Source organism: Pleuronectes platessa, chromosome 24, assembly GCF_947347685.1.
Source record: "Pleuronectes platessa chromosome 24, fPlePla1.1, whole genome shotgun sequence".
Lineage (NCBI taxonomy): Eukaryota > Metazoa > Chordata > Actinopteri > Pleuronectiformes > Pleuronectidae > Pleuronectes > Pleuronectes platessa.
Window position 1 is genome coordinate 1,539,344 of NC_070649.1, and position 13,604 is coordinate 1,552,947.

The 13,604-nt window shown below is 44.6% G+C and overlaps 1 protein-coding gene across 1 annotated transcript; it reads right to left on the reverse strand.

Moving 5' to 3' along the window:
* Window positions 1–4,889: 4,889 nt before the first annotated feature.
* Window positions 4,890–11,259, reverse strand: calcrlb (calcitonin receptor-like b). Its single transcript, XM_053417127.1, has 13 exons — window positions 11,083–11,259; window positions 8,605–8,655; window positions 8,162–8,273; window positions 7,955–8,065; window positions 7,632–7,744; window positions 7,451–7,542; window positions 7,241–7,367; window positions 6,989–7,142; window positions 6,844–6,904; window positions 6,702–6,765; window positions 6,354–6,572; window positions 6,200–6,241; window positions 4,890–6,019 (listed from the first exon to the last, which is right to left on the reverse strand). Exons 2-13 carry the CDS (start codon window positions 8,653–8,655, stop codon window positions 5,813–5,815), a joined length of 1,353 nt encoding a protein of 450 aa, XP_053273102.1. The 5' UTR covers window positions 11,083–11,259; the 3' UTR covers window positions 4,890–5,812.
* Window positions 11,260–13,604: the final 2,345 nt, after the last annotated feature.

A 13,604-nucleotide genomic window follows, 5' to 3' on the forward strand; every position in this document is an offset into this window, starting at 1 on the left:
AAAAGTGAAAATCAAGCTTGAACCTAAATTATTCAGTTCTCTGCAGGAACTCATTTACTCTTTCAACAGAAAACCCTTTTTATTTTATTTCCTTTTCAACGTGTAAATGCAACATATGACTGTAAATTGCTGATGATTTGTTCATTGTTGATGTGGATGTGGAATAAACGTCTTTCTCTGGAATGGCTGAAGTGAGAGAAAATGAATAAACACTCGTGAGCAGCCACATGTTGACGTTACTCCAAGTGAACCACTGGAGGGAGACAACACTTCTGTTAAAAGAGTAAATCAGAGTTAAGAGCTTCCACCTGAGCTTCAGCAGACGACTGGAACCTGCAGGTGAGTCTGTGATTCACCAGAACATTTATTAATATGAATATAACCACAAACTGGTTTTCTGATTTACCAAACCAAGTGAAACGTTGACTTCACGGCTCCACTGTCATGTGTCTGCTGCTCATGGGCGTTTGAGCTCAGCCCATGAGAAAGTGGAGAAAGAAAATAAAGAGGCAGAGAGAGGGAGCGAGAAGGCGCCCTGAGAGGAAGAGAGAGAGCCAGAGTTCAGGCTGCACATGTTTCTGGGTCGACCCCTCCACTCGCCGCTCGGTGAAAGACGTGACACTCTCGCCGTTTCCTGCCGCCCGGGCCTCACTCCACATCTGTCGAGGTGGTCATTTTTAGCCGGGGCTGCTATTTTCATTACAGCACATGGAAAAAAAAAATTATCAGAGTCAAAAAGGAAACCGAGCTGAACCAGGTTTCTTTTTATCATAGCGTACAAGCTGCTCAGTTTGTAGCAACAAGATAAGGACAAAATGACTCAAGATGGAATAAAAGGCCTCTTGGTTTCTTTCTTTATCTAGATTCATGAATTATTCTCTGGAAAAACTGGTGAAATTGTCAAATTAAACGTCCGATCTTGAAATGTTAATGATACTAACAAGAAGATGGGGCTGATGGGAGATTGAAATCAAAGTTCTTACTGGGAACCTCTGGGAACCATGAAGATCTGAATTATCATCTGATAACTATTCAGTTTGGAGCAAAGTGTTTAACGACACTAGAAGATTAAAACATGCTCTAATCATATTGTTATTATGACAAAATGACATGTGGGGGCGCTGGTTCACAGAATCAGTGAGATCCAGCTGCTCAGGCTTTAAATGGCCTCGTGTCACAGAACCAGAAGTCTTCGCTCATTTCCTGAGGAAATAAACCAAATCCTCCTCTCTCTCTATCTTTCATCTCCTCTCTCTCTATCTTTCATCTCCTCTCTCTCTATCTTTCATCTCCTCTTTCTCTTTCTCTCTCTCTCTGCGAACCTGACGTACGTGCAGTCCACTCCTCCGAGCGGTTCTGTTCCTCTCTGCACGTTTGAGCTTCAGCCGAACGGGGAGCGCTGCAGTCCACGACCCTGAGATGACTTGGCAGCGACGCCCAGATCCTGACTGGGTGTCTCTTGTTCGCCGAGGAGCCTCGATGAGATTTCCCAGCTACTCCTTTTCCTTCCTGTGCCCCCTCCAACCCCACCTCACCGACGCCCTCCACAACACTTAAAGAACACTGGGAAAGATCATGAGAAAGGATCCGGCTGTATGAACCTGAGTTATTCTCACCAGCATGAAAACGCACGGCTGAGAAAAAACTAACCTTACAATCGAGGAAGACATAAAGTTGTTTATAGTGGGAACGTGTTGGTTTTGGAGAAAACATTTTCATATTCAAAAGGAACATTTTCTTTTTTGCAGCATTGGAGCCGTCGAGGGAATAATTTAAACTTTCAAATAAAAGTTCATGGTGCAACGTAGCTGGCTTCTTATCCACGTGGGTTTGAAATCTCTGGATCTCCATTTTCCAGACTGACTCCTGGTGCGGACCCTGAAATCCGGGGTCAAAGGTCACCGAACTTGACAAGAACAACTTGCACAGACTTACTTCCCCACAGGAAAGTTAACAGACTACTGAGTGTGTTAGTTTACAGAAGATCTTTGCACTAAATTGAAATTCAACAATTTTTATTGTGAAATATTCAATGTAGGGAAAGTGTCTCTAATTTCAATCACACACAAAAAGAACATGGAAGTAGAGCTCTTCATAAGGGTGCTGCCTCTCTCTCTCTACACACACACACACACACACACACACACACACACAGAGTGGAGGTTTGAGCTGATCGAAGAGGAAATGGGCCGATTTAACATCCCACCTTTTCCCAGATCCTGGGCGGAGCCTGGGCCTGATGGCAGCGAGGAGAACAATGGCAGGAAGCTGGGAGAGGAGCGAGGGAGTTCCTGTTGGCAGGATGATGCCGAAGACAAGAGCGGCGACGCGCCTCTCACAAGTGGACACTGGCCCGCCGCCCCGGGCCCTAGGAACTGGGCTCTTTAAAACCGCAATAAGCTCATTGTTTCAGATGTTTATGAAGAGCCTGACATCACAGGGGCGGGCGGCACAGGGGGCGCAGCGGGTCGTCCCTGGGTTCGAATGTTCTCCTCATGTAGCTGTGAGGGTTTTGTCCAGGTTGTCCGTCCTCCTCCCACAGTCCGAAGACACGTAGCTCGGTTGGACTGATAAGTAATGAGGAGACACACTCAATGTGTCTCGCTTGTTAGTTTGGTCCATGTCCCATCTGCTGACATGGAGGAGGGGGTGTGTGACCTGTACTGCAGGCAGCCACCAGGGGGCTTCACTTCAGGAGAGCCATCACGGTGTCCATCTTTATTTACAGGCTATAGATGCACCGGCCCTTTAAAGGATGATTCTGGTTTATTAAAGTTTCAAATAGCTTTTTATCAAATGATACCAAACAAGGAATAAGATGCTTTGACTTTAGACCTAAAATATTAATTAAACTCTATTTAGAAACCTCGTAGGAATTCAATAGACACTATTTGATGTAAATAACTGTTTGTTCTGTCTTATTAGAACAGTTTGACATAAAGTGTGAGAATAGTTCTGTCCGTTTAGATGATGTGTCAAAAGCTTCATATCTATAAACGATAAAAGAGGATTCATTTTTTAATTTCTTTCGGGGGTCTCCCTCGTCACGCCCCTGCCCAGCTCTCTAGAGATGACCTCTCCTCCTGATGAGACACCAAAGTGAGACGACCACGCGTTGACATCACCGCTGCTCAGATAATTCCCGACCCTGCGGCGGGCTGACGGGGCCGTGCAGCGAGCCGGCAGACTTCCTGCGGTCCCGCCCAGCCCGGGTCACCTCCATACGCCCGGGTCACATCGCTCACCCCCAACCCCTCCACTGGGCGCCCTCCACACCCTCCAGCGCGGCCAAGAACTCATTCCATTGTTCTCCAGAGTGAGACATCCCCACGCACAAGTGGCCAGATCACGCTATTGGCCAGATGTGCGTCTGGTATGTGCATCAAAGCATTGTTTGGAGAGCCCACTGTAACCAGAGAGTTCTGTGAACAGCCAGTGGAGTTACTGGAAGTGGAGGCAGCGTTATTTTACATTTGCTTTTCAGCTTTTGTCTTCTTCTAATCAAAGGAACCACGAAGATGCCCTTTGTTTGCTGGTGTGTTGGAGCTCGGAGCATGACGCCGTCTTCCTGCCAATTTCTGTTTTATTAGTTTCTGTCCCGCCACGACTAAATTTGACCCCTGCTGCATTCCTTACATTCCAGCCGTGCTGCTGCTGGGAGGCCGACGTGCATCATCTCATGTGTGAGGAGGGTTTTCCAGATTGTGGCTCAGGAGAAATGGGAATCATCCTTTTTTCAGGGAAGGAAAAAATCCATGTGAGCGGTGGAGAAACTCAGAGAGCGTCTCAACTCCATTAAATTAACTCACACTTCATTCTGGTGCATTTAGCTTTAATTCTAGTGTCAAACTACTTTGAAATACTTGTGCAAATCAGTGCCCCCCCCGATATATCCAAACCTGTCCACATGAGACAAGATGTCTTCTGCAGGAGAACAAGCTGCAAAGGTCCAGAGAACCTGGATTAAAGCTGAATGTGGTGTTGGTGTGAAGCAGACTCTTCTTCTCCTGCAGGGTCGTGCCACCCTGCAGCAGAGCACACGTGGCACCAGAGCGTCCTGTGGAAACGTCCTTGAGCCGCTCTACCGACGCGTCTGGACACATCGGCTGAAATGCTTTAGGTTTCGGTGAAGGCATGCGGAAGCGGAGGCCGTAAACAAGTGTTAGTCACGATGCTGAGGAAGTGTTTGCTACCAGCACACAAGAGCCGACGGATCAAGAGTTCAATGGCGATGTATTCTTAGAAACAGGAAGCCTGCAATGCATCCACAGCTCTGATTTCCACCGAGGTAAACAGAGGGAGGCGTGCTGTTGTGATAAGTAAACAACACAAACATCTCATGCTGCACGCCGAGCTCTCTGGAGTTGAAGGAAGCGTGTGGCATCCCGACGCACACAGGAAGCTCCTCCATCTCTCGTGTGCACGGAGCAGGACGCACGATGTTGGAAGTTGTGGTTTCTCTCGGTGCCGTAACGATGTCAACATGTTGGGAGGGGATCGCAGCGGATTGAGGTCACGGCTACGACATGAGTAGTAAAGTTAGCGATGATGAACGGCCGAGCACACATGCTTCTCATCACGGTCTGCTCGCTCCTGGAGCAGCGTCTCCGTCTGGAGCTGGACGCAGGACAGATCAGCACTTTTCCTCTGGGACTTCCTCGCTGAACCTGTTCACATACACGTCTTGGACGAGGAACAGACACCAGCACGCCCTTCTTTGTCTGGAAACAATATTCATTTCAGTGGGAAACGTTTTCTAAGGTCGGACGAGGAAATCCCACCCTTAATTAAATATGGTGGAGGGGGAAGAGATATTGTCTTCCTTTTGTCTTCGAGGGGAAAGAAACAAAAGCATTTGTGATTTATAAAAACTGACTCTCTGTGTCGCATCTCATTTAAAAACACTAATTTTATTTACAGCATTATTTTACTTCAGTATAAACAAGAGACGTCACAAACTATAATACAAAGTCATGTGTTTTATATACACACTGTTCATTCCTAACAAATCTGTGATAAAATATTGAAAGTTCACGAGCCGATGGCGGCAGAAGAATAAGGGCTGGGGGGGGGGGGGGGGGGGGGGTATACAGAGTGGAACTTGAATTTGAAATCCTTTAATATTTAATACACCTGTGATTATGGGAAGAAACGGTTCCTTTAAGTGATTTTTGATTGACGTAACAATAAGTTACCAGTTGTGCAGACCCCTGCAGCTGGAGACTGGAACCAGCAGCTCTCCACTGGTCAGGGTCCAGAGGCGACTGGCGATCCACATCGACCAGTGAGTCAGTTCCTGCTGATTTAACTCTTCACACGTTTCAATCAAACCGATGGACGTCTAAATATAAAGCAGTGATTCAGATTTTACTTCTTCTACCTGCTCCCGTTACTGGTTAAAGAGGAAGTTGCACATAAATAGAAAGTTAAGTCAAAAGTGGCCGAAACAGAAATGGCCTCTGATGTGTAACCGTCTGACAAGCTTCATCTTCGCTGTTGGAGCTCGATGACTCCAACTCTTCATCGTCTGCATGAACCCAAAGAATCGACTTCTGCAGAGAAAGTTCTGCTGTGAAACGTCCACAACTTCTCTCTTCTTCAAGTTTCCTCCACACGGAGCAGAAGAGCGTTAGATCCTCATGTTTGATAACTTTAAATATTCTCTGGATCTTTGGTCCCACACGTCTTCTGTCTGATATTCATGAGGAAAATTAGTGTTCGAGTGGATTAGTTTTTTCTGCTGAGAGATGGAATAATGTCCGGAGTGATCATTTGTGGTGAACAGTAGCACGACGACTGTGGAGCCGCGGCTTCACACGAAGGGGCTGTCGGACCTGAAGATGTCCGAGTAGCTCTTGCTGTTCATGTGCTCGGTGTGGCTCTCGATGCTGTAGCAGCGGTGCACCTCCGTCAGGGACGACGCCACGTACGAGGCCGAGCGGAAGAAGTCGGCGTTGGCGAACGTGCCGGCGAACTGCATCCGCTGCTGGTTCCAGTGTCTCCGCAGGACGCTCTGGACCTGGGAACCGAAGACAACACAGAGGATGTGAGGAGGACGGAAACTCGGCCTGAAGGTCAGAAAGGTCACGTTCTCCAAAACTCGGGTGAGGAGTTTTTCATCTTGTTTGAATAAAAGACCTTTGAGATTGAAAACACACATTTCTCTCTAAATATATTTACAAGACGTCTGATCACTCACCTCCCCGTTGAAGAAGCAGAATATTGTAGAAACCAGGAGACCCTGCATGTGAGGAGGGGGGGGGAATTAAATCATTAAGAAAACACATAAGAAGGAAAATCTCCTGCAGGATAACGTCTCTGTGGATTCGATCTGAACCCTCCCTCCTCCTGACCTGGTAGTGCATGAGGATCTCCATGATGTACATGTGGATCTCCGTGGTCCAGTGCTCCTGGGGCCTGTAGGGGAAAAGGACGAACTGGATGCCGAGCAGAGGGATGAGGATGAGCGTGGCCCTCACCGCCCTCATGTACAGGCTGGACTCGGCCTGGTGCGTCACCCTCAGCTTGGTGATGAGAACCCGCACGATGTTCAGCAGGAAGAACAGGTTCACCTGGAAAACAAGGATTCTTATTTGTTGAATTTGAAATCGAGATAAACAGGAAGGAGACTTAATTTAATCTAAAAGCTGTTAAAGTTTGAAATGTGGTTGATGGTGCAGGGGTCAGAGGTCAGATCTTACCACCAGTGCAGCACACATGGGGCCGTGGATAATATACAGCAGGGACGTCGGACTGACCCAACATCTGTGAATGCACGAATCACATCAGCTCAGTAATATGTGGAAATATACAAGTTCTCCACAAGTGTCTGAGGAGACTCACTTGTCGTTGTCGTAGAAGTGACGCGCTACACAGTAAATCACCGCCGGCACCAGTGGAAATCCTGCAAAACCAAACCAGAGCATCGAGGAGAGTTGAGATTTAAGACTCATACACGTGCACGGTGCAGATGAAGGCGCTGACTCACCCCAGCCCAGCATGTAATACGATATGAGGTGTTGTTTCTCTGCGAACACGGCCACCACGATGAGCGTGTGCAGGTAGATGCCCTCACACAGCATCCAGAAGTAGTTACAGCTCAGCAGGTACATGTGCACGAACATGACCAGCTTGCAGCTCGTCTGCAGGGAAACAGCCGAGTCAGCGCGGTGAGGACGAGAAGGAGAGGAGGTGAAGGAGAGGAGGTGAAGGAGAGGAGGTGAAGAGGCGGATCACTCACCGAGTCGTTGCTGTTGTGTCCCTGATTCTCCGTCACCGTGTTCAGCAGGACCACGGTGGTGACGGAGTTCAGCACGAACGAGAGGAAGAGGTTTTTGTGGAGCGTGATCCTCTGGCAGCTCAGACTCCTGACGGCCGCGGAGCAGAGGCTTCGTTAGAAAGTGGCACCGAACACAAACTTTAATTCACGGTAAAACAAAGTCCCACTCACTTAAAATAGCAGAATACTCCCAACGATATGAGCAGAGACACCAGAGACAGTCCTTGACCGATCATCACCAAGTAGAAGTGGGACATCGCCGCCTGAAACAAAACCAACACGGCTTCAAACGTCTTCTGCACAACACACAGAACACAGAGCTGCTCCGAGGGTTCGATTCCCGCGCTCTCACCGCCTTGTGGTGCGTCGTGTTGCCTTTGCAGTTTGTGAAGTTCGTCCACGTGCGGTTGCTGTCGGGGTGACGCCCCCACTCGCCCGTCTCCGTGCACACTTTGGACGCCATCACTGTAAAAACACCAAAAGTAAAATGTGCTGCAAAGATTTTGGCTCCAAATGACAGTAAAAGTGGAAAAATGGCTTTTTGGACCATGAGAAAAACTAATTTTGTTTAAAAATCCTCCTCAGACAAGAGATTTAAATTTAAAATCCCACAACCTGATCATTAAGAAGTTGTGATGTCACACGTTAAGCCTCGAACGCAGCAGAGAAACTCACAACTCGGGTCGAAGTCGTCGAAGAACTCGGGACAGCTCTGCTCCGTCGTGACTCCGGCTTCGGTTTCGTCCCAACACAACCAGCCGTCCCACGTTGTGTTGCACACGGGCCCTGCAGACACCAGGGGAACACGCGGCTACATGAAGGACACGTGGCGTCATGAAGGAAGCCCCTCCACGACCTTTGACCCCCCGCCCCGCTCCTCACCTGGGGCTTTAGACAAGCGGTGCGACTCTCTAATGATCCTCTGGAAACATCTGTACTGGCCGATGATGATTTGGTTCACGTGGCCGGGCTCGGCGCTCGACACCACCAGCAACTAGTTCACAAGGTCAAACCATCATTTATATTAACATTTATTTGTATTATTTAACTTTTCTTCAACAGTTGGTCTTTTTTATTTTATTTTTCTTCTCCTATTAGTCTCTTATTTTGCCTAAAAAACTATTTAAAACTCTACTGCTCCTGGAATCTATATATCTCTGTATGAAATGAGCTTCATAAATAAATCTACCTGGTTTTGCCTGATAAATAAACTGATTAATGAATCTAAATAGAAATCTGGTGCCTTCAAATTATGGCCGAGCTCCAGAAACATCCGACCTCTCTGATATCTGTGAATCTGAGTCTCCAGCACATGCAGCAGTTACCTGATCGAAGCCGAACAGCAGCAGCAGCAACGTGACCCAGTTCACGTCCATCTGTGCAAAACATAAAGTGGAATCACTCGTCAATACTTTGTGTCTCTGCAGGAAAAACACACACAAACCAAACTGCGAGTCTGCCTCAGACCAAAACCTTATTTCTAACGTTTCTCTGGATGTTATTTTTACACAATTTGGAAGAACAGGTAAAAAAAAAAGCCTCCCGAGCTCGATAAGAATAACGCTTCCTGACTCGCAGCAGCTGCTAACGGGATCCAGTGCTCGTGTGTTGACAGCAGCTGGATTCAACCTCCTCTGGTTCACGTGCAGAGTCACACCCCCACACTCCCAAATGGGAAATTGACCCAGTATTCAGGGAAGCTTTTTAAATTTCACGTTTAAATATGTTTTCTTATTTAAAATGACTCAAATTCAAACTTTTGAGATGCTGGTTTGTTGCATGAATAAGAAGCTGGAAGTGATTTGTAAATGATTGATTGATTAATTGATTGATTGATTAGTGTAATGCACACAGAAGTACAAATCCCTAATGAGTTTATGAAACACTTTCCAAAAGGGTCTTTCCAAAACCTTGTGAATAAAACCTGCTGCAGCAGAACTTCCCTGATTTCTTGAAGCATGACTCAGATCTTTCCTAATCATCCAACCAACAGAAATCAGCACAAACTGAGGACATTTACTAGAAAGAAACATCCGTCATATCATAAACATCACACATTAAAATCAATACGTTAAATCAGAGCAGATCTCTTTTAACTTGCTCTCTGTGCTGCAGACCCGTGTTTTTGATTTGCAGCGGCCGCTGTCTCCTCTTTGTACACGGAGGTTAAACATGTGGCCTCTTGCTTCCTCTGTTCTCCACAGCTTCCTTCCTGCATGCTTATTATGCATGTTGAGCAAGTTTAAGGTGTAGCCACAAGACGCCAATAAAACAAATGCAGCTGCGCACCCCCTTTCAGACGGTATCTAATATCTATCATATTGATCATAACGATGCGGATGAGATGAGAATCACGTGGTGTGTGAAAGTGTGAGTTTCCAGTCCTGAGCTCATCTTTCCACAGATGTGTCTCCAGATGTGTCGCTGCTGTGGCTGAAGAGGAGTGGGAGCCACAGCAGCGACAGATGTGGTGACGAAGGTGATAAATAAATATATGTATCAGTGGTATTGGCTGAATTTGATTATATTGAATGTTTTCAGCCAGAGATGGAGGTTTCTGTCAATATTTCTTGTTCTATTTTATAATATTTCTTTCTTTTTAAGAGCTTTTAATATATTTTCTGACGTGTGCTTTGTAAACCTGCGACTTTTAAACATATTGAACTAAGAAAACATAATTTAAATCAAACATGTTGATGAAACATACACATGAGTGGCATTTCTGACCCTGTCACAATCGGGGTGGAAATATTTATCGTGCACGTGTTTCATATATGACGACATTTATAACCTTTAAATCCAGTCGGCAACACCAGCAGCACTTAAATGGGCTTTTATACAAATAGGAAACAAATAATTAAATACACTAAACCCTCACTTGACTCACATCTACTGTTGAATTGGAGTTTTAAAAATTCAACATCATGGTTGATTTCTGAAGAACGAGGCAGTGGGTCAATCTGCAAATTCACAAACCTGTACAATCACACATGATCAGTTCTTCAGTCTCATTTCTGTGGAAGTGAATCTAAGAATTTGTCCATTAGTTCCCTTAAGTTTTACCATATTTTGCTCTGAGTCATTTCTCAGCTCTTCCCTCAAACTCTGCTCTTCTCGTTTCAAATAAAAAACATTTTGAGATCCAGTGACACACAACAACAACACTTTCATTCATTTCCTGCTCCGCTGGCTGTTAATGCAGGAAATCTTTGTCAGCTTATAAGATTAACATCTTCTCGAACACACCCAGAGACGCACATTACGGCTCCTCGCAGACACACATAACTCATGGAGAAGTTACTCCCTTGTTGTGTGGGCCATCTGTGGCAGAACTCTGAGCTTCACACACTTTTCCCTGAGTCGAGCTCTTTATTGGAAACACATTGGTGGAGGAAATCCCTCTTCACCTCCTTTTGTCGTCCATGTGGGAAGCTTTCAGTTGTTAGGTTTGACAAACCAAGAGAGGGATGAGAATATTCAACAATCTGGAAACTCTCTTTTGATTATTATTGATTAAAGATTAACTCGATATAATGACAATAATTTCTCAGCAGTTACATACCTTAATAAGTTAATTCATTAAAATCTGATTACTATTAAATATACATTTAACAAGGTAAGTACACATGAGGAATAAAGTGTCTCTTTTTGTTTTTCAGCAGTAATATGTAATATTTTATAAATTAAATGTGGCCTTGGAACATTTGGCTTCAAGTGTAAAATGTTTGATTAAAAAAAAACACAATTGACCTGTTTTCAGCATCATAACCATGAATCATAGAGTAAATATTAAAGAAACTCACCTTCTCAGACGCAGAAGAATAAAGTAAAACACGCTGTTTTCCAGTTCTTGAAGAGTATAATCCTGTCAGTGTGGGAGTTAGTCCTTCAGTGTGTGTCTGTGTGTGTGTGTGTGTGTTCACAACAGAGTCAGAGGCAACAATGAGCCTGATAAAAACCGACTGGAGCTGAGGATGACATCACGTGTTGTCTTTTGTGGAGCCACACAGGGAACTTCCCACAATGCAGTGCACATCATGAAGAGTTGATTAGATTTTATCACTTTTAAGATAAGAGGAGATGAGATGAGATGAAAGATAAGATAAAAGATATAAGATATAAGATATGAGATAAGATAATATATCTGTGTATTTGCAACAAAGAAAATACGCTCTATGCCTTTATATGATCATATTTTTTTATTATGTATAATACATACAATATAAAATAATCTTTTAAAATATTGTGCTGACTTTACTGCTACTGTGACATTGGTCCTTTATTCCCTTAAACGAGATCTTTAGATCTTTAATTAAGGGAAGAAACTTATCTTAGCATCCATGTATTTAATATCTGCACTTTTAGTTATTTCAGATTTATCCAAATTATTATTTATCCTTTCCACCTTTTCATTTTGTATTTTTATCATGAAAAATTAAAAGAAGTGACAAATACGTATTTTCCTTATAAAAGAAAAACTCGTGTTTTATTAAATTAAAACGTTTTATCGAAGAATATTGTCAAAAATACTTTGTAAAATATAAATGAAGGCATATTCTGTAGCAACAGCACCCCCTGCTGGCTGAGAGTCTCCAAGGCAGCGGTCTGGTTACCCTGGCCACGGCGTGTATCGTTCCCCTGTGACCGGAAGTGGCGGCAGCAGCGGAAGTTCACTGAAGGAAAACGCGCGAGTTCTCGAGTGTTTTATAGATTTTAAAGTTGTTTTTAACGAGACTGAAGACGTCACCGCTTGTTTATGTTCGATTCCCATCAGTTCGTTTCTGTTTTGACACGTTTGGATCAACCGGAAGCAGCGGAGGAAGAAAGAAGAAGCGGTCCCCAGGTGAAGCGGAAGTCCACCTGGTGGTAAGCTAGCTTCACGTAGTCCCACATTGCACCTGTCAGCTTCCGGTCAACACACAGGTGCTGACGTATGTCTTCATATTAATAGTGATTTAGTGACGTGTTAAGATCTTTCTCCTCATAAAGACACAAACAAATACACTTGAAACAATAACTGATGAATAAGAGTTGAGCTTTAAATCATTCTTCAGGGTTCATAACAGTAATAAAATCAAAATTAATAAATTATAAAAGACACATTTAGCTTGGCTGGTTTCTCTCTGTTGTTATGAAACCACTTTATTATTTGTGCTCTTCACAATGTTTGCTTTTCACTGGTCCAACTGGGGCTGGATGATAAAACCGTAACAGTAACTATTGCAATATGATTTTCATCAATAAGTCCAATACATATAACGATGTCAAATGTTGGTTTTAATGAAGAGCTTACAACTTATTTCCGGAGAAAAAATGTGTCTTAAAACTTATGAATTAATAATGTGTCATCATCATCATCAACTCAGCCTTAGGTCCAAGTGTTATGACACATTCACCCATCTGTTTTATTCTGACGGGGTTCAATCAGTGGTTCACAAACCTTTTTAACGGCTCAAACTTTCCTTTCTGTGTTTTTTCACTGCCGTGTCAGATTTGAATGGACGTCACCTGATGCCCAACCCCCCCCCCCCCCCCAAATAAGGGCAAAAGAGACCTGAGACCCCCGTTGTCCCTGGAGGAGGTGGAAGCTCACGTCTTGATTCTGCAGTGACAGGATGTTCAAGAAAACCTCCTGGAGGAACTCGGTCAGTGAGGCAGTGAGTCTCCATCAGGACCAAGCGCTCAACACAACCATCTTCCTCCTGAAGTCCTTCGGCCCCACAGGGTTTCTGCTCCGAGAGGAGGGAGACGCCAGAACCTACAAGGTAAAGACCTCTGTGCCTCAGGAGACGTGTTGTTCACACAACCCTGCAAACGATTCACATCCAGACTCCGGCGTGTTCTCCTGTCCATGTCCAGGTCTGCTTGGGTGACCCACACACGTGCACGTGCACTGTGTTCACCAAGAAGCAGGAGCCGTGCACACACATCTGCTGGTAAACACTTTCACTTCATTTAAAAACATGAAAACGAATGTAATTGAGGTTTGATATTTTACTATTTAACCATAAACGGCAATAACTCTGGAATAAACCGCTAATCTTTTTCATTACAGGGTTTTGTTGCGGAAATTCAGAATACCCAGAGATCATGAATGTAAGTTGTGCTTCTATAAACATTTAGATTCACCTGCAATGTTAAGAATGTAGAGACCTGAAAGGTTTCTGATCGCAGCCGTGGTTTGATTATTCAGACTCTTTGAAAGTGACTGTTTCATGCATTCTGGTTCAACTCTGGGACATTTTGAACAAGTTCAGTGGAAGTTTGAGAAGGATTGACCCGCTCTTGACTCCTGTCCTCCTCCTGACCTCATATTAAAACATGT

Coding starts and splice junctions, on each gene's coding strand:
- calcrlb (XM_053417127.1), bottom strand. CDS start 8,655: ATGGACGTGAACTGGGTCACGTTGCTGCTGCTGCTGTTCGGCTTCGAT. Junction 8,066..8,161: donor CCGCTTGTCTAAAGCCCCAG/GTGAGGAGCGGG, acceptor TGGTGTCTGCAG/GGCCCGTGTGCAACACAACG. Junction 6,766..6,843: donor CACTTCTACGACAACGACAA/GTGAGTCTCCTC, acceptor GTGCATTCACAG/ATGTTGGGTCAGTCCGACGT.